The 23508-nt window shown below is 41.3% G+C and overlaps 1 protein-coding gene and 1 long non-coding RNA gene across 2 annotated transcripts in view; one reads left to right on the top strand and one right to left on the bottom strand.

Annotated features, from left to right (window-relative positions):
- Positions 1-1384: 1384 nt before the first annotated feature.
- Positions 1385-6139, bottom strand: LOC121144458. Its single transcript, XR_005881813.1, has 2 exons — positions 6011-6139; positions 1385-1594 (listed from the first exon to the last, which is right to left on the bottom strand). It is a non-coding gene; the product is annotated as an uncharacterized LOC121144458 (long non-coding RNA).
- The window catches only part of Man1a1 (mannosidase alpha class 1A member 1), a 173281-nt gene continuing 155194 nt past the window's right edge, over positions 5422-23508 (top strand). Inside the window, exons 1-2 of the mRNA XM_005073303.4 lie at positions 5422-5604; positions 6765-7619. Of these exons, the coding sequence (XP_005073360.2) occupies positions 5578-5604; positions 6765-7619 (882 nt within the window). The 5' untranslated portion in view covers positions 5422-5577. The remainder of the gene's footprint in view (positions 5605-6764; positions 7620-23508) is intronic.

Below are 23508 nucleotides of genomic sequence, written 5' to 3'. Positions count from 1 at the left end.
TAATTCACATATTTTTAAAAATCCTAAAATCGAATAGATATTTTAATGTAATTATGGTCTGGCAGCTAACACTGTTCACAAACCCTTCCTTAGTTTAAAGCTGACCCTCCACCTTTCTATCTGGTCTGGCCCAGACAACCAGTCATCAGCTTCCCATGCCCACATATATCCCTATTTAAACATTTCCTGTTGTCTTTGTGAATAGCATCTGAGGATAGGATGGTCAAAGTACATCCTTGCAATGTGTGTCACTACTGCAGTCCTTTTATTGCTGAACACTTTTTCTTGTATGGATTTGCATTTGTTTATCCATTCATCAGTTAGTGGACATTTGTGCTGTTTCCACATTTTCCCTATAATGAATAAGGCTGCCATGAGCTTTCATACACAGACTTTTGTATTCACATATATTTTCAGTTCTTTTGGCTGTATACCTAGGAGTAGAATTGCCAGATCATATGGTAACTCTATATTTATCCTTTTGAGGTGCTGCCAGATTCTTTTCCACAGCAGCTGGGCCATTTTATGTTCCTATAACGTTTTTAAAAGAAATGGAAATGATGAAACCACATACAACTAATAAAATTCACTTAATGACACACTATATGTAACTTTGTAGTAACTGAAAACCTTTACAAACACATTTTCATTGCTTTTATCATAATTTATTCTACTCTATAATACTATGCAATAAATGAAATTAGTGCTAGGTTTAGTAAATTCTGTATTATGCCTACTTTATATATATTAATTTTTTGCTAGCCATATATACAAGTATTTTTAATGTTAACGATATAAAATGAATGGCATGCAGGGTACTTCATTATTTTCATTTCTTGTTGTTTACTATTGAAGGTATTATAGTATTATAATAATATAATGTATTGTATCCATTTAATATTTGGGATAAACTTGAGTAACCAATGAGATAATGAGTTATATTTATAAGCCAGTGATTTTTATTAACTAAATGATACCCTGCCATTTCCAGTCAACTAAGTCTTTGAGACATATGGGTCTGTGATTTAAACTTCTTTCCTTTGGTTTTCCTATGGTAATTTTCATATATATATATGTATATATATACATATATATATATATATTCCATATATATCTCATTGCCATAGTCCAGAACAGTCTTCATTCTATCAAGTGCATAGTCTACTAGTCAAACATTCAGGGGGTCCAATTTGCTCGGGCTCAGCTAGCAACACAGATGCACTTTGACTTCATCTCTCAGTGAATCTATATATTGCAGGAAACATGAATGAACCAAATGAACTTGAAAACTAAGTTACATAGACAAGTGAATTCCTAGTTGCAGAGACCCGGGGTGAAGTCAAGATTATGTCTTCCAGGACAATAAGAAGGACTGAACATGCTGTAATGCACATCATGTTTATTTTGCAACGAAAGGGGGAAGCCAAGAGTTCGCGGGTCATGCTTGTAGATCGTTTCTCCAAAATAGAACGGGCACATGTGGTTTCATTTCACTTTATTTCATGAAAAATATTTCAATTGGATTGAATAATATATCAAAAATATTTTATTTTTGAGTTTCTTTTCTTTTTTCTGGAAGAACATGTGATCTTTTCTGCAACAGAGAATGTAGTAAATATTATTTTCAAAGGAAAATTATTTTAAACTATATCTAATGTATTAAAAACTAAGAAAGGAAAATTTTTTCTCTAGTCTTGGAGACTTGTTTTTTGTTTCACTCTGTTGAAATAGTATCTTTTCAAGTCATAAAATGCAAACATTTTATATACAAGGGTCATAGTGGTTGTTGTTAACAGCCCCATATGAAGATTTTCTGCCCTGAGCTTCAAATTTCTCAAGCACTGCACTGAATATCATTCTTCTCATTTTGTACTTTGCCATCACTCACATCTTCTCAAGATTCTGATCCCACAAAGAGTGGGAAATATGGTATGATGCTTTCCCAGTCACATCTGAGTGGAAGTACCCATGTATCCCTTCTTCTCAGAGGATAGGAGTTGAAAAATGACACATCCTTAATATCCTTTCTGCCCCCTTCTTAGGATCCTCCTTTCAAGAATCTAGATAACTCATGCACCATGGTTACACAACCAAGGGATACAATGTCTTCAATAATAAATGCCTCATTAGCTCTTGCCAGTTACTCCAAAGGTTTATTTTTTTAAGGCCCCCCTTTTTTTTATTCTCATGGAAACAACATCTGAGAATTTTCATACACCATTTTCACCTTGAAAGTTGGTTTAGAATTTCTCTGAGACTATTATTCCATCTCTTCTTTTAAATAAACTTCAGTTGTAAACACTAACATTCAAAATGAATGAAAACTTCTAATTTAATGCTACATTGATTATTGGCATTGTAACAGTATTTTGCTCCACTTTAGACTTCTGTAGGGGCTTACATCTTCATAGAGGTGACTGGTAGGAGGAAGCACCATTTACAACTTCCTTTCCATGGAGAGTTCCACAGAAAGTTCCTCAAAGCCAGTTGGCATATATTTGTGGTACACAATGCCTTAAAACTGGGAACTGCTGATAACGTAAGTGTTCAAAACAAAAACAGATGTCTCAACATGGCCTTGCAGTGTCAGGATGAGCATGGGGATTCAACTCCTCTCCTTGTTTCCAATGGTAATAGTTATCTCTACGAAAGTATTCTACTACAGTATGTAGCCATTCCAAAGCAAACTTAGGGGAGGAAAAAAACATGGCACCACAAATAGACTACAGTTTCCAATTTAAATACCAATATTACTCATAATTCTTTTTAAACCTTTAATTAATTCCCTTGTTACAGTTAATGTAATTTTCAGAGTTGTCCATTGAAGTATTAAAATGTCAAGATTAACATTCACAATAAAGTACTTTCTTTATGTTACATTTTACTTTTAAAATAAAACCCAAGACCCATTCTGATCTGGATCTGACGTGAATTAGAAACTCTGTTAATCAGGGGTGCAACTTGCTAGAAATATTCAGTAACTGTTACCTGAACTAAAATACTTACTTCATTGAGTTGAATTTTATTTTTAAACCCAAAACAAATATTAGCATCTTTAAAAGAATTATTTCCTAGAATTCTAACTTGAAGATTGTAGAAAATGCCCAAGAAAGATTTTTTTGTGGTTTAATTTGTAAGAATGCACTTTTTTTACAAAATTATTAACTTACCAGCTATTAAAATACTGCCAGTTAGGCCTCTGTAGACATGCTCATAATTATCATACTGTAAATGTTAAATCTACCTTTTGTTAATTTATTTTTGAAAAAGAAAACCTGAAATTCAAGCAGCCAAATTATATCAGAGATTGCTTTGGGTTTGTCTTTGACTACATTCAAGTTTCTAAATTGGTATTATTCTAAAGTGTATTTAAAATCTCAAAATACGAGTATCTACAAATTGTTAAAGAGACAAAAGAACTGAAGAGGGGGCGGGGGGACAAAGTGAGAACTGCATTTGTAGGCAAGTGGCAAACAGTACATGGGGGCTTTATATCAGAAGGATTAGCTGATTATATATACATATATACATATACATACACACACACACACACACATATATATATATGTATATATATATATATATATATAGAGAGAGAGAGAGAGAGAGAGAGAGTCGGAGGGAGACAGTCCCACAAAATGTTAAGGTTGCCAAGTTTACATTAGACAGTTCACAATAAGCAAACAGCAATCCTGTCAGAAACACTGCATTCACAAAGACCAAGGCATCCCTTCAGGTAGGTAATCTGGGTTCTGCACTGAAGGGACAGAATCAAGATTCAAGACTTGAGAAACTATAACTGGCCACATTCATTTTCCATTTCCACATTTTTCTGAAAGAGACTAAGACTAGCTTTGAGTACTGCAGTCAAGGAACAGTGCCAACCTGCTTCTATACCATGCCCATTCCTACCTGCTGTCTGTCCCCTGCTTACCATACACACATGGGACCTCAGGTGGCTATTTAAAGAGGTTTGCACAGCAGATTTGATTAGCATACATCTCAAAATAACTTCTCTGTGAGTCTGTTTTAAACTTGCTCTAGCCCAAACATGGGCAGTCCCATCATATTCTCAACTTGCCTCACACAGATGGGCATCCTGGAATGTAGACTTATATTCCACTACACAAATTAACTTTTCATTTAGTAAATTACCAAATCAAGCTTTGATTATAATAAACCTATGCCTAATGATAAACCAGGAAAAAACCCCACAACCTTAAAGTAAGCTTCATAAAAGCAAACCAAAATAAAAATAGTGGTAACCTTAAAAATTTAGGAATATATATATATATATATATTTATATTTAGAAGGGAGAAATCAACCTCAAATGTATGTGTTGAATTTTTCAATGTTTACACTACAGACACTATCCTAAATGCCCAAATTGGTTTGGCATCAAGATTAAGGAATTTAGAAGCAGAATTAGGTATGAATATCTCTGTCATATCCTAATACATGTACTTAAAGGTGGGTTTTATTATTTTTTGTAATACATACTTATACCAATTTAAAATGAACATTCATAGGTATTTCTGACTCTATAAAAATCCCATTTTTTAAAACATAGTTGGAAAAATAATCTTCCCCACCCACTCCAAATGACCAGGAAGCAAGCAGTAGGCTTCCTCAGGAGTCTGTCCCAGTTTCTAGGGATCTGCCTTCTCTTCTGTGAACTAGCTCAGTTTCCAGAGTCTTGCTGGGAATAAACACTATTATTTCACAGTGATTAAGTTTTCAGCCTACCCACAACCTACAAATATAATTTGAAACAAATTTACCTTTCCATCATTAAAAGAAAACATTGTTGCTTTCATTTAAAGGCTAAATCTATTACCCTGCTTGGATATGCTGCACTCTTCTGGGCATAGAATTTCATAGCAAGTATCAAAATAATCAAGCCATGAAGTCGGATTCATCAAGCCATAAACTCTTATTAACCAGAACTTTTGAATGTGTGCCTGGCTCATTTTGCAAAAAAACCAATTCACAACTAATGACGGCTAATATTAATAATTAATACTTTAACGAAAACTGCTGTAGGATTTCTGACTTGGTTTTCTATTTTTTCATACAGCCCAACACCTGGAAACAACTGTACTGTGGGCACTCTCCTGGAAAGTGCCATGTGTTTTCCTCTGAACTAAGCCAACAAGTAAAGGGCAAACCGAACTCCCTTTTCCGGAGAAGGTTGGTGGTGAACAACGCTGCTACCAAAGTGAGTGGGAAGTCGGTCAAATTTTCCTCTCTGGTAACTGCTTCTTGCTGGAGCAACAGGGGATTCATAACAGAGTTCGCAAAAAATGTTCTCTTGTCCCTTCACCTGGGAGCAGGGGGTTCCCAACCAAGCCAAAATATAGATCTATGCAATATCAGCAGGGCATTCCAAGCGATGTCATGGGAGGTGGAGCCAGTCTCCATGACATTCCATGAGACTGAATACTGCAAGGCTGTCCTGAAAACAATCTCTATTGGACCAAGTCTGCTTCGCTGGGAGTTGTCGCATCCAAGACTTAATTTCAACAGGGTTCAATTTATTGCTTGGAGCTCTGGCAGCATAAAACTGTCTTCTTTGAATGGAAAATTTGACCAACTGCGATGAGGTAAATGAATTTCGAAAGTGGGGGAGTGTGGGGGTGGCATACAACTTTTTTTTTGGAAGGGGATGAGGGTGCATACTTAAAGCCCCAAGCAATCCCAGCCTCGGTGGATTCTTGTGTTAGTGAGGCAGAGAAGAGCTCAAAAGCTCTGCGGGGAGCCTAGGGACTTTGGGTTTGAGAGTTACTGGGCGCCAGGGGAATCCCTGCCTTGGGTAACAAGAGGCGATTGAAAGAGAAAAGACGCGCTTCAAAACCACCCATTGCCCCGCAGTCCCCCGTGTTCTCCTCGGAATCGCCAACTGGCGAGTCCAGGAGCATGCAGGCGCTACCGCGTTAGTCGCGGTCGCTCGAGAATCCACCACCTTTGGGGATCCGGGTCGAGTGGGCTTGGGGCGGTGTAAGCTCGTACCAGCTCCGGCTCTGCTTCTCAGGATAGATCTGACTCGGCTCCGGCTCCGGGGCGCAGCTCCGACCCTACCGCGCCCTGGGGAGCTGCGACCTCTCCGCCTCTGCCGGGTCCCCGCGAGGCTGCGCTTCCCGTAAACTCCCCGCCCTGCGCGGCCCCCTCCCCGCCTCGGCTCCACCCCCGCGGGACCCTGGGAGGCGTGAGATTGGCCCGGACGCGCTGTCACTCTCCGGACGCGTCACCGCCCTCGTTTCCGACCGCCCGGAGACCGGCAGTGCTATTAGTGCACGGCGGGGCCGAGGCGGAGGGCAGCACCGTGCCCGGTTCGCTCGCACTCGCCGGCAGGTCGGCGCGCTCGCTCACCTGAGCCGTGTCCCGGGGGCCGGAGGGTCGCCGGGCTGCATGCGCCCTCCTCCGCCAGCCGGGACACTCACGGAGATGGGCAGCAGCAGGAGAAGTTGACGAGCTCCCCCCACGCACGCGGTGCCCTTGCTGCCCAGAGGTGCGCCGCCCCTGCCACCAAGGTGTCCACCGCGGCCCTGCCCCAGATGTGCAGCGGGACACCCTGCCTCGGAGACTGGAAAACTTCACCCCAAGTCCAAAGTGGGCTCCGAGGGCGGTGTCCGCGGCTGGACCGCGGGGCTGCCTGCCGGGGAACTGTCCTGCGGCTACCGGGGCGAGGGGAGGGCGGGGACCCGCTGGAAACTTTCTCACCATCTTCCTAACCACTGCGTTTTACTGTCCCCTCTCCCCACAGGGGCTGCAGCCAGCGGTCTGCCTCGCGTGCCTGTTTGCCAAAGGAGCCGCCCCGGCGAGGAGAGCCGGAGGGGAGCCGCTTCCAGGGGGGAGACCCGCAGCTCAGACACGCGCTCTGGGCGGCCTGGATGCGCAAGAGCCGGCCCCGCAGCCGCTGACCGCCGGCGGCAGCGAAGTTTGGCTGCTGAGCGGCTCGGCGCCCGGCCCCTGGACAGACTGCCAACCGGAGGCTGCAACGACCGGAGCGATGCCCGTGGGGGGCCTGTTGCCGCTCTTCAGTAGCCCCGGGGGCGGCGGCCTGGGCGGCAGCCTGGGCGGGGGGCTTAGTGGCAGTAGAAAGGGGTCTGGCCCCGTCGCCTTCCGCCTCACCGAGAAGTTCGTGCTGCTGCTGGTGTTCAGCGCCTTCATCACGCTCTGCTTCGGGGCAATCTTCTTCCTGCCTGACTCCTCCAAGCTGCTCAGCGGGGTCCTGTTCCACTCCAACCCCGCCTTGCAGCCGGCGGCAGAGCACAAGCCCGGGCCCGGGGCGCGCTCCGAGGATGCCGCGGAGGGGCGAGTCCGGCACCGCGAGGAAGGCGTGCCCGGCGACCCCGGTGCTGTCGTGGAGGACAACTTAGCCAGGATCCGTGAAAACCACGAGCGGGCTCTCAGGGAAGCCAAGGAGACCCTGCAGAAGCTGCCCGAGGAAATCCAAAGAGACATTCTGCTGGAGAAGGAGAAGGTGGCTCAGGACCATCTGCGTGACAAGGAGCTGTTTGGGGGCCTGCCCCAGGTAGACTTCCTGCCTCCCATCGGGGTAGAGAACCGAGAGCCAGCTGATGCCACCATCCGCGAGAAGAGAGCAAAGATCAAAGAGGTGAGTAAACCCTGCCAGAAATCCAGTCACACTGCTGTGTTTTTCAGGGAGGTATGATAAACGGTTGGAACTTAGGGCTTCAACGTTGTCATGCAGAGAGGCAAGCGAGGTCTGCGCTTCCACAGTTTGCCAAAGGGTGCACGTTTACCTTTTACTACCTTAGGAGATGTGGCCAGTTAGGATGTGAGGCAGAATCGGGTTAAAGTTATGTACTGTGTTGAGCTTAAGCTATGAAGAGGCAGGTGTGAGTGAACACACAGGTGATACACTGCCTCCTTGCTGGCTGCAGTTAGTCCAACCTGAGAGCAGTCACTGGGCTGGTCTTGAACAGCCCCCCCCCCCCACGAAGGCTTGCAGGTGGTTTTAAATTGAAGCTGACTATAAACACAGGGCATCGATCACGCGTGATACAAAGGTTATAGCAGTGAGCCAATGCGCCCAGTGTTCGGTCACGTGGCCTTCGCTTGGCCAGGTGGCATTCTGTGTGTAAGTAACAGGCTATAAACATGAAACCTGAGACTTCCTGTCATGGGTCACTTACTATCTATTACTGATTGAAGATAGGAGAACACACACACACACAGAGAGAGACAGAGACAGAGACAGAGAGAGACACAGACAGAGAGACACAGACAGAGAGAGACAGAGAGAGATCTACTGCTTCTTGTCTTACTAGCACATTTTCAGGAAAGGGATATTCTCTATGATGCAACAGGTCCACCTCCACAGTAGCTCAGTAACAAACTCAATCTAGACCAAACATGGACTTTGGTAAGTCCTGTGTAATTTCTTTCTGGTTGTTTTCACTTTAGCCTGTGATTGGTTTCTCACAAGCTTCAAGGTGAAGGAATCCTAGGAAATCCTTTCAGGCTGTCATTTCAAAGGCAAAAGCTGAGGACTTACAGCTCAAGAAGCAGTTAGTTCCCCGTTGAGACCTGAATGAGGAAGCAGAAGCTTCCCACTCACCAGGTTCTGGGGACATGTCCCCTTCCAGCTGCTTCCCTGTGTTTTCCAGGGAATCCAGACCTGCTGAACTGTGGTGAAAGCATGACATCCCAACTTTGGCTAATCCTCTAAAATGTATCATAAAAGTATGTAATATTTCTGAGGCTTTTGTTTTGATGTCAGTTATGTTGTCAGGAAAGGGTCATGATAGCGTTTTCAGGGAGTGAACATTATTTGGAGGCTGTAACGAAATTTAAAGGGACTGCAGAATGGGGGCAGGTTGATTGTCATAAGATGTGCCTAAGACCAGATGAAACTGGGTAAGTTGTCATTGAGCAAGTTCAAGTGGACTTGGGTCCCTTTTATATTTCTCTGGGAATAGTGTCTCTTAGCCCTCCAAGCCCATGACTTTGTTTGATCATCCTTCTGGCTACCTGCTTTGCAGTGAATCCTCCTCGAGCATGGTGGGGGAATAGGTTCTGTTTTCCTGAGTAACTTCCCCAACAGTTTCCCCAGGAACTGTCCTTCCTGGAGAATGAGACACACTTCTGACTCTTCCTAAACATCTTCCCACCCTTACCTCTTAGGTTCCTTAACTAATACAGACCCTTAGAAAATGGACCCACTAATGATCAGTGTCTGCTGCTGCTGATGTTTGAAGAGAATAATTTACTCATGACGTGCTTCTCAATTCCTGAGTGGCCAGTTAATGCAGGCCGTAGTCGTAGGAAGCAGAGATTTTAAACACTAAAGTATTAAAAAGCTGGTCACTAATGACTGAAAGGGGGTTCAGAATAGACACAGTGCCTGGTAGCCTGAGGGCAGCATTTTAGCAGTATGGATATCCATTGACTATTAGACCCTTCTTAACTGTGTCTCTAAGTCAAAGGAACTTAATTTACCGTGTCAAGGAAATTTGTATACCCTCTGTCATGTGGTGCCAACATCTTAGAACCTAGCTCAAACCGCCCAGTTTTATCTAAAGTGTCAGAATTAAACATGTTCTTTAAAATCCCAAACTGTTATGAAAACCCCAAGTAGTCAGCATGATTTGCTTCAATATTTAGTCAAAGACCAACAGGGTGAGGGGAGAAATGAATTATGATTTTTCCATTAGAATAGTTCAAGGAGACATAGTCCTTTGTAAACTCAAACCAATACTTCATGCTATTCTCTTTATTATTATTAGTCTTGGACGGCTTCATGCATGTATGTAATTATTTTTAGTATCCTACCCCCACATCCTTACCTTCAACTCAAGCTATTCTAAAGGACCCAATGCTTGGTCATGGAGAGGAAAAGTGGTTGTCAGTTGAGGAGGGCTCATTAGGCTTTAATTTTATACATTCAGGTTCTGTTTCCTGCACTATAGGTTACTTGCTGTCGCCTGGTAGCCCTTTGCCATGGTTCTGTTCTTGTCTCTGTATGTTTTAGTTGTCTTTAGACTTAAGTTCCTTATTGTACTTGCATGCACTAAAACTTTTACAGTCAAAACTTAGAAGCTATAGGATTGAATTTTAGTCAAGCTTTTATTTTGTAAGTTTGGTTGCACGGCAGTTCCCACTGCTTTTATATCGATGACGTAATTGTGTTGTTGGTACCACATTGGATTTTTAATAAGTTTGGAGGGAGGTAGGCTGTTAATTTGAAACAGGACATTGCCTTGACAAAAAGGTATTGAATGAATTCTAATTCAAATAATGATGGATTTGATGTAGACTTCCCTCTTCCCACCCATGGGAAAACCTTTTAAAAACATTTATCCTGAATTTCCCTGGCTTCTGATACATGCCAAATGTATATTTATTGTCATGAATTTGACCTCCATAAAATTTTACTCAAGTTATCCTGTACTTTAAAAAGTGTTAAAAGTTAAATCGTTTCATGGAATTATCAGGAATGTGCTCTATTTCCCTTTCTACTGCACGTTTTTATTTTAATTAACAAGGTTTTTAAAGATTTTGGGGGGGTGGGGTACAGAACAGTGAGCCTACCCTGTCCCTTAGGGTGAAGCCCTAATCTGCTTTGAACAATGAACATTTTATTTTTCATTTTCTGGAGTTAGGGTGCATTCTGAGTGATAGAAGAAGACAAAGTACCCCTTCTCAGACTGGAGTCCCCCACAGCGTAAGAAGGGCATGGAGTTCTGCCGGCTGATAGTCTGTCAGATGGTGCTCTAAGACCTGTCCACTACAGTCACAGCTGTCTTCTCCGGTTCTCAGGAGAAGGCTATTTCACTCTAGACCTGTGTGTATACTCAAACATATAGAGAAAGATGTGTGTTGGTGACCAGTGATGGAAACACATGTTATTACATCTTACACTAGCACATATGGTGCGCGCACGTGCGAGCGTGCATGTATGTGCCTGCATGTACTTGAGCACTGTTTACAGCTTATGTTAAATATTAACTGTTTGCCCTTTGGCTCAAGATCAGATGTGAGAATAAGTTACCTTGACAAACTGAAACAAAAAGACTTTTATTATGAAACTTAACCTTCCAGGGGACTTTTATGAGTTTTAATATGGAAAAGCACATTTACAAGGAGACTATCCTTTGAAGTCTTAGCCTAAAGGGTTAGGACACATTTAGGTTGTTTGCCAGTCCACTGCCCCCTCCATGCTCCTTATTAAATAGATACTAGTGGGAGCCTGTCTCTCTCAGGGATCCCAAAGCAAGGGAGTTATTGAGATTTGTAAAGGGTTCTGTCTTCAGCAAGATGAATAAGTCACAAATTCAACAGTGTAAATACTAGAGTAGGTGCTAACTGCTGATGTTACCTAAACAAGAAAGGTTGTGAGTAGAAGTGAATTGTCTTTAGTTTAATTATCTGCAAGCCATTCTTTAAGTTCTATAAAGGGAATACCTTGACTACATCCTATCAGGTAGCTAAGATTCACATAAAGGAGCTGTGTGTAGGACTTAGAACCTGGTAAAATTGGGAAAAGGCAGTTTAAAAATGTGCACCCGGTGTTGAAACCTTTGCAGCAGTCCTCAGGTGAGCTAATTAGCTAAGCCATCTTGAGAAATTGACCCTAATGCTTCATGTGTGTGAAATGCCTTTCTGAGAGATCGTACTTTCTTGGAATTCACTGCAGAACTTACATGCTTGAAGTATAATGTTTTTAAAGCCTCTATATGTAACTTTGGTACTGATGGGGGCTTTCAGTGTACGTGTCAGGCTCACAAGTGAAGAATACATACAGATGCCTGTGAAGGATGGAGGCTAAAATGTAGAGGGCATGTGAAGTGCCCAGGATCTAACTTACACTGCCATAGCCCAGCAGGCTTTTCATTTCGTTTATACCATGTAGGAAACCATAAACATAATATGTTTTAATTGGCCAAAATAAGATCCCAGAGGTAAAGGAAATGATTGGCAAAATGACCTAAATAGATAGGAAGGGAAAAGAAGAAGATGATTAATAATTAAAGGGAGATACTGTGTTATTTTAGGGGAAAATGTCTTAACTTTTCCCTCTGTTGATAACCTACTGCCTTGCCTAATGGTTAGTATCAGAGCTACCTAAGATTACCTCATTCTCTCTCAAAGAGCCTTTATATAAATGCCAAAAGTTATTTTTGATTGCCAACAATATGCTAAGAAAATGCTAACCTTAAGTTTTTTTATTTTAAAAACTAAACAGATGCATTAGATCATAAAATTTTATATCTGCTTGAGACCCAAGTGGCACCTTGGCTCATGTACTCTAAGGCTGAGTATCCAAAACACCAAGACTTTTTGGGAAATCACCAGTTAGTGGCAGAGTTGAATTGAGAATAGAAGTCCTGATTCTTGGTGAGTGTGGCTCACCATCGCCCTCATACTTAAATTCCTAAATGAAGAGTATTTGCAGGCTAGCTATATTTGTTCTATACAGACCCTAATATAGAATGAGCATAAAACACATGAGACCCAAGTCTGCCCTTTTGTCAAGTTTACTTGGTTGGTTTTAAGTTTTTAAAAAATGTTACTATGGCTGTGACTCACAAGACTGTTTTTAAATGCACATGGCTAAGTGTGATGTGATGTAGTTTTCTCTCTTCATAAAGCTCTCTTCGAGAGCAGAAGCATTTGTGACCATTCTACTGTATACCTTTGTGTAGGGAAGTGAAGAAGCAAAGGGATTACAATATATAAAAAGATGCGGGTGCCCAGAGACGAAGAGTGCAATGATTCATGGGAGCTCTTCAAACTATAAATGTATGTGGTGCTCTCCACCCATTGCTTTATAGATAGCAGAAGGATTCATAAATAACCTGAGAGGACTCTATTGGTTTTTGGAGGAATATGTACATTAAAAAAACAACAGCACAACAATCTGTGGCCCTTTCTGTCTCCTTGAGGAGGTCCTGGGAGTTCTTTGAGTGCATTGCATATTCCCCTCTTCTACTCTGTCCACTTACAGTGAAATTTGAGAACAATAGTGACTGTACCCATATTACCTCATCAGAGATGGTCTTCAGCATGCACTAGCTCTGTGACCTTCATCAAGTTGCTTAACCTCTCAGAACATCATTTTTCTCATTTGTAACATGAGGACCATATTAGTACTTACTATGTTGGACCTTGAGGTTTAAAAGTGACTTTGCACCTGAAGCTTAACATGGTAACAGGCACGCAATTGGTATACCTCAGTGCTGCTTGTTTTTATTTCAATGCCGTTACTTCCAAGAGGAATTTATTTCCTATGCTGATTAACAGACCTGGGATATAGTGCTGGAATGCCAAAAGACAGTTATAATCGTTAAAATTAGGTTTTGATGACTAGAGAGATACATGTACAGTTCATCCAAATGATCTTTCCAGACAGGTGGTTTTGAATTGTGCCGTAGACAGCTGTAGTTCTCTTAGCTTGCTAAATTCCAACAAACTTCGGTATCTGTAAACTCATCCACTGAGCGCATAGACTTCTGTTTCTGCACTTCAGAGCTTGTGTGAAAGATGAACTCATTTCTACAGTCAGATATGCTTGCTCTCAAGTGCTGTCCTCAGGGTAGTCACAGTCAAGCTGCCTCCTGAAGTACTGACATCAGTCCTCAAAATAGACCGAGCAAAGTGACTTCCAACTTGTTTTGTCCTTGGAGGGATGTTTTAAAGAATTGAGAAGAAAATGATATTTCAGATTTGGCAAAAATCGTGTAATTATGATAAACTGTGTAACGAGAGCTAAGAACCTGATACTCAGAGTTTGGGCCAACGTGGTATTTTGTAGCTCTTAGCTTCTTTTTCTTTTTTTCAGTTTAGAATTTCATCTTGAATTTAGCTGTATCAGGTTTCAGATCGAAAAGGCCCTCAGACATCTTGAGATCTACTACTAGCTTTACCTACCAGCCGTGGGCCTCAACTGGGCTTCATGAAATGCCCTTGGTGTCCGAAGGATGGGGTGTAGCAGTGTAGTTCACTGCCGGAGCAGGACAATCCACAGGGTGATACAGGACTCTAATGGGAACCTGCCCCGGGAGACTGACTGGTCCTGCTGTGCCTCTCTTGCCTCCTCTGCCCTGACTGGCAACCCAGCAGCCAGCAGCCCTGCTGAGAACATCTTGGAGGGATTTGGAGCAGCTTCAGATATCCCCTGAAAAAGCAATGCTGGCTGATATTTGCTCTTAAGATGACAGAGGCCACCCCACCCCACCTCCACATGGGTCCTGATAAGATTTCTGTGATCATTAAGAACCTGAAAGAAAAGCAAATGAGATTACGGCTTAAGAGCCTTTAGGAGTGAGTGCTTGTCTCTCATGAATCCTCCAGCAGTTGCCCTAGGTAAATCAGAGCCCAGCAGTCCTGCATGTAACTCAGATGAAATTAGAACACCCAATGGCCTTGTGCTTCCTTGACATTTCTTATGAGAACAGCTCTCTCTCTCTCTCTCTCTCTCTCTCTCTCTCTCTCTCCCCTCTCTCCCTGCAAATACCCAGCCCTCGTGTTGCTGCACTCTTCTCTGATCTCAAGCAATATGATATTAACTTTTATTTGAAAATTTGTATGTATTTGTGTGTGTGTGTGTGTGTGTGTGTGCGTGTGTGTGTGTTTTATCAGATTATCTAGTCTCCAGGTCCTCCTGCGAATGCTTATCATGAGAAGTTGATGTCAAGGTAGGTTTGTAAACGAGATGGAAACCAAACGAATAACTCCCAGTTATGAAAGAATCAAGTTTAATAATACAGTACAACATACTCTAAAACATTTTTGTTGCCACACTCCCGGGGAAGCCTGTTTGCATACGCCAAGAGTTTATGGGAAAGGGTGTGGCAGTAATTGATACACAGGCCTATGAAGGACTGTGGTTGAGACACGAACTCATTGCCTGCAAGCACCACAGTTCTTGCTGGAGCCTCTGTTTCTGTCAGACCCTTCCCAGTGAATGGTTCTTTCAAGATCTGTCTAGAATCCCTGTGACTTAAGGGACAAGAGAACATCAGAGATAAACATACAGCACTCCTGGCCCTTTCTGAAGGTCACAGTATAGATTCCTGAACTGAAATTTAAGCCATGATGGTTTGAATTTAGTTTTCCTTTCAGGGGAATATATATACTCAAGCTGCTTAAACCCTGTGCTTATTCATCTTTGCCAGGGTATGAGTGATGAAGACAGAATTGTGGATGCTTAAGGTAGCACCTGGTGTGTACCCTGTCTCAGACTCTCATTTCCAGCTGTTGAAACTTTACCCTTCTTGGATGTGGAGAACATCAAAGGCTACATCGCTGAATGTGCTCAATATAAATTGTTGTTCTTTGAGATATGTTTTAGCAAGGGAGAAAGTAAGTTTTAGAAGCTGCCAGTGCCTTTCCTGTGCTTTTTTTTTTTTTCATTTTAAGCCAAGGCCTGTTTTTGCAAAGAGGGTTTGACGTGTAGGGGAAGTTTGCAAGTAGATTCTGCACCCTGTGTCTGTCTAATAGATTAGACTCCTTCACAGTTTCATACTATAGAAACATGCTTTTATTGCTGAAGTTTTCTTCTGTTGTTTTGTGAAAGTATATTCAATCAGAGAAAGGCATCATGATTTACCATTTCTTTGGATCTGAGCATTAATTTTTTTTCATTACTAAGATAAATGAAGACTTTAGTCTTACTAAAATACGCCTCTGTCTTGTACCTTTATCTCATTTTTCCTGTAAGTAGGTTGGACTAAAGAATCATAATACATTTTAGTTGTAGTGTCCCTCAAACCATCCTAATGGTATACTCTAGGTGGTCTTTTGGATCTTTATATTTTTTGTAGGTGATGAGACTTTGTAGGCTTTGAGTTGGATTGTTCCACTTTCCATAAGCTGAGCCCCAGTTTACCAGCTGGTCTTCATTTTTAAATTGAAGTTGGGATTTTCTTCATTAGTTCCCAGATGATGGTCTTTGCATCTCTGCCGATCTGTGGGTGGTGGGAGAGATCTTCCTTGATTTGCATTCATTTGGCATGTTAATAATATTTAAAGTAATAGTTGAAGGTTAAAAATAGTCCCAGCACCCTTCAGAATGACTTTTTTGATGCCAAAAATGAAACTTCTTACAGAGTTGAATTTAAGAAGACTTCCAAAGGACACCATTTACATCTTGTAACCACTTGCCTTCTTATGTTTGAAAGAGCAGGCTAATCTTTCATGGGTTAAACAAGCATGACTTTTATCTAAGTTATTTCTAAATAGAAGGAAAACCTGGTGTTAATGGAGTTAGGCATCTCTCTTTGTTTTGACTTCTGGCTCATTCCTTCAAATCAAATATTTGCAGTTACAGTATATAGAATGGTTTAGAGCTGCATATTCGAAAATATATCTGTATTCATTGAGACCTTGAATAGTTCATAAAATGATGCTAGACACCAGAACTGTTTAAATTTGACGTTGAGACTGTGTTAACACATCGAATAACGATTGACATGAATGTAGTGTATTATTTTTATAAACAGGGCTTTGAAATGATAGTAATTTTAGAATATTTAAGATGCTGATCCGGGAAGCATGTTATTTTTGTAGTCAACTGGCAGTGTTGGATGTTGTATCTTGTCAGCTATTGATTTTCAACTCATAATTAGAGTGCCCAAGTAGTCCATATTTTGATTTAAGGAGTTATTAGCACAAGTTAGCAGTTTTATAAGGGATTCTTATTAAGAAATGTAAGGGGACCCTTAAGTAACATAAAGGATGATTTCTTTGATGATCGGCTGAGAGTTAATAAATTGTACACTTTCACTCATGTTGAGCACTTTGGCTAGTCTTCATTATGGAACCCTCCTGGGGTTGCCCAACATAGAATGTGTTTAGAAGAACTCAGTAGCTTGGAAGGTCAGTGGACTCGAGGAGTGTAAGAGACAAAGATGATTTATTAACTGCTATTGAAAACTGAATTAGCAGATAGAGTGAATAAAATTATGATTTATTAGGTATTATATGAGTAATAAGATAAAGTCAGTACAGGTTAGCATTCCTTGTCTTTGTCTTACTTTAAGAGCACAGAATTTCAGTGGCATATGCTCTTTATGGTCATTAATATATTCTAGAACTCAGGCTGGGAGAGGGAGATAATCTATTACTTATTCTACCAAATGACAGACACGTCATCAACTCTGGGCCTTGTCCTAAATAGGACCCTTCAGATATTTGTTAAATGAACATACGTTTTTAAAACAGACATAGCAGCAGGCATAACTCTGTCTAATTGACCTCCTTTTAAGTAATCATGCAAGTAGTCCTGGGCTGCCAGCCACTGTGCATTGACAAGGACTTGAGTTTTGTTTTGTTTTCTCCCCCAGTCAAAAGCCATAAGGATCATGTCTAGTAGATGAAGAGAATAATGAATATAGAAAATGACCTTTTCCAGTTTTAAAGCTGTTTCTTAGGATGATTTAGACAATGAAAGCTGTATTTGTTTTATTATGTGACTTGTAAACTGGCTGTGAGAATGGTTCATAAAAAAAATCTTTTGAGCAAATGTAACATCACTGGAATAAATGTAAATGACTGTGGGATTCTGTTAAAGGTCAAGACGTTTTTAGAGTAAAAAAGTTATAGTCTCTTGAAAAGTCACTCTGCCTTCTGTTTTACATCCAACATTTTGGTTTTTCATGTGTGTGGTTCATAAAAAGTCCTCAGTCAATTCTGTTCATTTTCCTTGGGTAATGACTATATTTAGTAAGAGCTGTCATTTTCCTTGTGTTTTGATTTTATACATCCAATTAAATTTTTCTCTTCCATTACTAATAAAGTGCTTGAGACAAAGGTATTTTAATAAGCAGTGCTTATAGTACCACAGTGGCACTTTAAGAATCTTGGATTTTCCAGTCTCACTTTAAAAAGATAAAAAGTTATAGGTGAGGGTTTTATTTTCCCACTAGAAAAATCAGAATTTCATCAGTGTACTCTTCCTGTAAGAAAAGTATGAAAGAGAAGCTTAATGTTTTCCTTCCCAGATTAATGTTGTATTTTCTTAAAAAAACACTGTCTTGTTTTAACAATTGTATGGAAGAACTCTGTGGAGTGTACACATTTGCAAACAATCTCTTTTCCAATCCATTCTGCAAGTTCATCTTCTTAAAATGCCATTTCTCTCCTGTTCCCCCACTAAGGGTTCTAATAGTTCTGGATTTCTCTTAAGAAGTGATTTAAACTGACACACACCAGAATTCCCTGGAGACTGTGTGAAGGCAAGGATGGAAGCCTGGACTCTGTCTGCTGAATTTCTCATTCGGTGGGACTGGGTGGGTACTTTTAGCATGGTTCCAGGTAATGTTGGAGCTTCTCATGGAATGACTTTAGTCTGAAGAACGATGTTCTAGAATATTGCTCTCTTTGTATGAGTATCACGGTGACATTTGCTTCATTTCACATCTTCGATCACTGGGAAGGACTCTACTTTCACTGAGTACTGTTACTGTCTCCAAAACACACCTGATTTAGGATTGTGCTTTATTTCATTCTTCTTGCAAGAAGAGCATCCTCTTACTTTCTCCGACTCTGTGTTCTTAGCAAGCTCTTGCTCCATTGTCTTTAATAGGCTCCCCCATTTCTAGACTGCCACATCATTTATTATTTCTTTCCTTGAACATGCCACTGCTATACCAATCACCTTCCAATGGACTTCAGAACCCTTACTAGGGAAGACACCTTTTTTTGTCCAGTAGGTTCCTGGCCCAAAAGGGAATGACAGAAAGTAACTCATCATAAATGTAACCAAAATAAAGCATCAATTCACGGCCAAAATTGTAACATGAATGTTTCTGGCCCAGCTAGGCCTGCCACCACTTTAGCCCCAAATGAACACACGAGACTTATATTAATTATAAATCTGTTGGCCGTTGGCTATGGTTTCTTATTGGTTATCTCTGACTTAATTATTAACCCATAACCACTAATCCATGTATTTCCACGTGGTCGTGGCTTACCAAACCTGCAACTCCTTTGCCTGCTACATGATAATAGCTGTCTCAGTGTCTCAGCAGAGAAGAGAAGAGCGATTTCCTGTTTGTCCCTGCTTATACTCTGATTCTGCCCAGCAATGTCACTTCCTGCCTGGCCAAGCAGCCAATCAGTGTTTTATTCATTAACCTATAATAGAAACAGATATACAGAAGGACTTCCCTCATCACAAAATCTTGCCAACCTAGGGAGGCTGTATGCCATAGTGAAAACCTTTCATAGTCTTCCTTCCCACACCAGTGAAATGAGGCCAATAATTCTCCTTTACATAATGGTTGCAAGCATTAAAATAGAAAAAGTATATGAATCTCTCAGCTTGATGCTTGACAGGTGATATAATTTAATAAACTGCATTTGTTTGCTAGCAAGTAGGAATTCATGGGAGTAATAAGTGTTGACTTTCATTAAAAAAATTTTGAACTCAGAATCATGGCTCACACCTGTAATCCCAGCATGCCATGAGGCTAAGGTAGGCCAACTGTTAGGAGTTTGAGGGGACCCTAGGCTGCAACGTGATACCTTCTCAACACACACACACACACACAGACACACACACAAACACACATACTCACACACATAGACACAGGAAAGTACACACACACCACACAAAAACACAGGTACACACATAGACTCTCAAATACATATACCACACACAAAAGCACATACAGACATATACATACTTGTACATACACACACATATACACCCTCCCACACACACCTACCTACATAGTAAGTTAATTGATTATAGGAAGTTATTTACAGGGTATAAATGCAGGAGATTTTTTTCTACAGTGTTACTCTATTGATCAAAATCTTGGATTTTCCGTTCACACTGTCACTTTAGTTGCCCTTGCCCAAACACTTGCTTCCCATGGCAGGAAAAAAAGCACTGTTGGCCCTGATTCAGTTGCTGTCCCACAGAAATGATGCTCATCTTCAGGAGGACCACACATGGTGCTGAACCGAGCAGTTTTCATTCATTCATCAATGTCCAGGCACCCTAGCCTGATGTTCATATCTGGAGACAGAGGAGAAGGGTGAATCGGGATGACACTCTATGGGCATTGGAAGAAACGTTTTGTGAACTGGAAAGCTGAGAGTGTCTTAGCTCTGTGCATAAATTTAGCTCAATAATTAGGTCTGTGTGCTTTCAGTTTAGAGTGTATCTACAGCCTTGGTGATAATACATGTTCATTATTAGTGTTGCTGCAGCTTCAACCACATTGGCAGCCGACAGTTCTAGTGCATTTAAAAAAGGAATTCAAGAGTGAGATGGAAAACTGCATTAATAATTTGGTTAGCTTTTAAACTGATCATAATTAACCTTGTAGTTTGTGCCTAAAACACTAGATTTGAAAACAGGGGGTCAACAAATAGCCTCCAAGTTCACTTCCTCTTACTGGAATTCACACTCCTGAAGACTTTCCAAACAGCACTTGACTCCCTTTAGTCTTAACAAAAGAAGAGACATAGGTGCTCTTCAGATTTAACCTAAAATAACAGAAAGCTTTCAATCTATAGCATCACTGCTTGTTTTTTAAAATTATTTGACATGGAAATTCAAAGCAGGAATTTTTTAAATGAAAAGTGGCACAGAGACGTCAAAGATATTCTTTGCTGGTGATGACTGTATTTGCCCTCCATTTTCCTAACTGGGTTTGACCTCTCACCCCTGAATGTATGGTTTGCAGACTTAGAATTTTGACTGTGTGTCCTTAGTAATGGGGGGAAGAAAAACAGCTGAAATGGAAGGGTCTCTCCAGCTCCCTGTCCTTTTATAGTGCTGAATTTCATAAATGAAGAAAGCTGTTTTGTTTCGAAGATTCGGCTTAGTGAGAAGAAGTCAGACAAGGTGACTGAGAGAGAGCTGCCTGGGGATGGGAGCAGAGCTGTCCCTGTCTTTTCTCTGAAAGCAGCCCCCACAAGAGGCCTTTGCCTACAGGTCTGGAAATCTATGAATTCACTTCTATGGTTGTAGTTCTCCACCCACCTGTGATCTGGAGAATTACACTCCAGGTTTCCTAAGGAAAACAGTAGAGTCCGGGTTCACAAAGGATTTCTTTGAGGGCTAGCAACAAGCTTGTATTTACAAGCTGGTATGCTGGTATTGGTTTGAGTTCACCAGTTGTAGAGTCTTCACTCGGGCAGCCACTCTGGATGTCTGTGCTCCTTAGAGATTGTCCCCGAAAACCCTGCTTTTCACAGATGTGAAGACATTAAGGGGTTTGTAGCCTGGTGTGCCACAAGTGGTTAGGCATTAATTTTCGTTTCCATGATGCTGTTTGATTTCGTACCAGCTGCCTTGTTATGTCATACTTTACCCGTGCTGTCATCGCCTACGCATTTCTCTCTCAAAGAGAGGAGATGCAAGGGCTTGAAAGTGCATGGCAGGAGTAGCAGGCATGCAACCCTGCATTTTACCCAGGTCAGATCACTAGTCACCTTAGTAATAAAGGGCCTGGCTCCAGCACTCAGCCGGGACTGAGCAGTGCTGTCCTTCCTGGAAGCCAGAGAGGGGAATTCCAGACGTTCGATTTGTACAAAGACGCATCACCATTCCCTTGACCTGCAGGCCTCTCACTGTGCTTTAGGATTCCAGAGGGAGAAAGCTGTCAAGGTACATGATTGGTTAGCTTATCTGGGGCCCTTTCAAGAAGCAGTGCCTTTGATTGACTTGGGGTCTTGTGCATCTGGACAGCATGCTTGCTTGGTGTTTCCCAACACACTCGGGGGTTTGGCAGAGGGAATGTGGAATGTTCGAGGGCTGGTGTGAAGGAGGCAAACAAACTGGCAGGGGAGGGAAGGGTTTTTCTCTACCTCCAGGAAGCCTGTGCCCTATACTCTGGAGTATTCCACAAGCCCCGGGGGCACCCGAGTACATTAGTGGCTATGAAAGAGAGTTCCTGCATTCTAAAGTTTTCTCATTGTTATATAGCAAGGAATCCATGCTACATTTATTTACTCTGAGATACGGTTTCATGTAGTCCAGGCTGGCCTCACAGCTAGTATATAGCCAAGGATGACTTTAAATTTCTGGTCCTCCAGCTTCTATCTCCATGCCTCATTTATTAGATGCTTGGGGTTTTAACCCAAGGTTTTGCTTGTGTTACACACTCACTCAACCAACTGAACTTCATCCCTAGCGCTGTGTCTCTTTAAAAAAATATTTATATTTAATTGAAATAAGATTGCATGACTTCCCCTCCTTCCTTCCCTCTCTCTGTCCTCTTTCATCTACCTTCCCCTAAACACCTGCCATGTCCCGCCTCAAGTAGATAGCCTTTTCTTAGTTATTACTGTCACATACATAAAGATGTGTGTGTGTATGCGTGTATATGTATGCATATATATATATATAATTACAATTAGTCAAGTTTATTTTTGTTGTTTGTGTATATCTGGTTTCAAGGCTGCATTCTGCACTGGGCAATCAAATAAGGGGGCTTATCCCTAGGAGAGGCTAACTCTCTCTCTCCCACTAGTTGCCTGAAGTTCTTTGTCTAAGGATGGGGCACTGAGAAATTATAAATTTTGCCTTAATGTTTTAAAAGTATTTTTAACTTATTTTTTATTTAACTTTTTAAACATGTTACTCTCAGTTCCCTTTCCCTCCCCTCCTTCCCCAGCCCCCATTCCTCCCAACCCCCATCCCACTCCATCTCCTGCTCCCCAGGGAGAGTAGAGCCTTCCACGAGGGATTTTCAGAGTGTGTCATATAATATCGGGCAGGGCCTAGGTCCTCCCCCATGTGTCCAGGCTGAGAGAGCATTCCTCCAGTAAAAGTATTTCTTAATTAACTCCCAAGTATGAGTTTTTATTTTTCAGCATATTTGGTTTAAGATCACAACAATGGCATTGCCTGACGATGTTATCTTTGTGCCTGGATTTAAAAGCCAGGTGGCTGTTAGTGCCATACACCACATAAAAATGGCTTGTCCATCCTGTTACCCAGCAAGTTCCTTTCTTCTAATGGAATGGTTGTGCTGCTCTTGTTTTCTTAGCTATTGTCCTGTATGGTATCGTCTATATGTAACTGAAGCAGACAGTATGTAGATTTTAAATCTCATCTTTGCATAGATTTGTTTCCTTTGTCTTTGTCTAAGGAGGGAGAAGAGGACGTCAGGAGGGATGACATTGCCTCCATCCTATATTTTAATTATAAAAGGAAAACCTACGTTCAGTTTGTTGTGAAAAACCTCTCTTGAGAACAATAACTTGCTCAACATTAAGCATTTTTATTAGTGTGAATATACATGTGCATTTTATACCTCAATGATATGTATATTTGTAGTAAATGAATGGGTTATGCATAGTATAGTAAATACATAGGATGTGTATATGCATTGTAAATACATGGGATATATATATACATATATATAATATATATATATATAGTAAATGTGTGCAATATGTATATGCATAGTAAATACATAGGATGTATATATATGCATAGTAAATACATAGGATGTATATATATATATGTATAGTAAATACATAGGATGTATATATATGCATAGTAAATACATGGGATA

Source organism: Mesocricetus auratus, unplaced genomic scaffold, assembly GCF_017639785.1.
Source record: "Mesocricetus auratus isolate SY011 unplaced genomic scaffold, BCM_Maur_2.0 Super-Scaffold_100018, whole genome shotgun sequence".
Taxonomy (NCBI): domain Eukaryota; kingdom Metazoa; phylum Chordata; class Mammalia; order Rodentia; family Cricetidae; genus Mesocricetus; species Mesocricetus auratus.
Note: the sequence above shows the minus strand (reverse complement) of the source record. Positions and strands in the feature narration are given on the sequence as shown.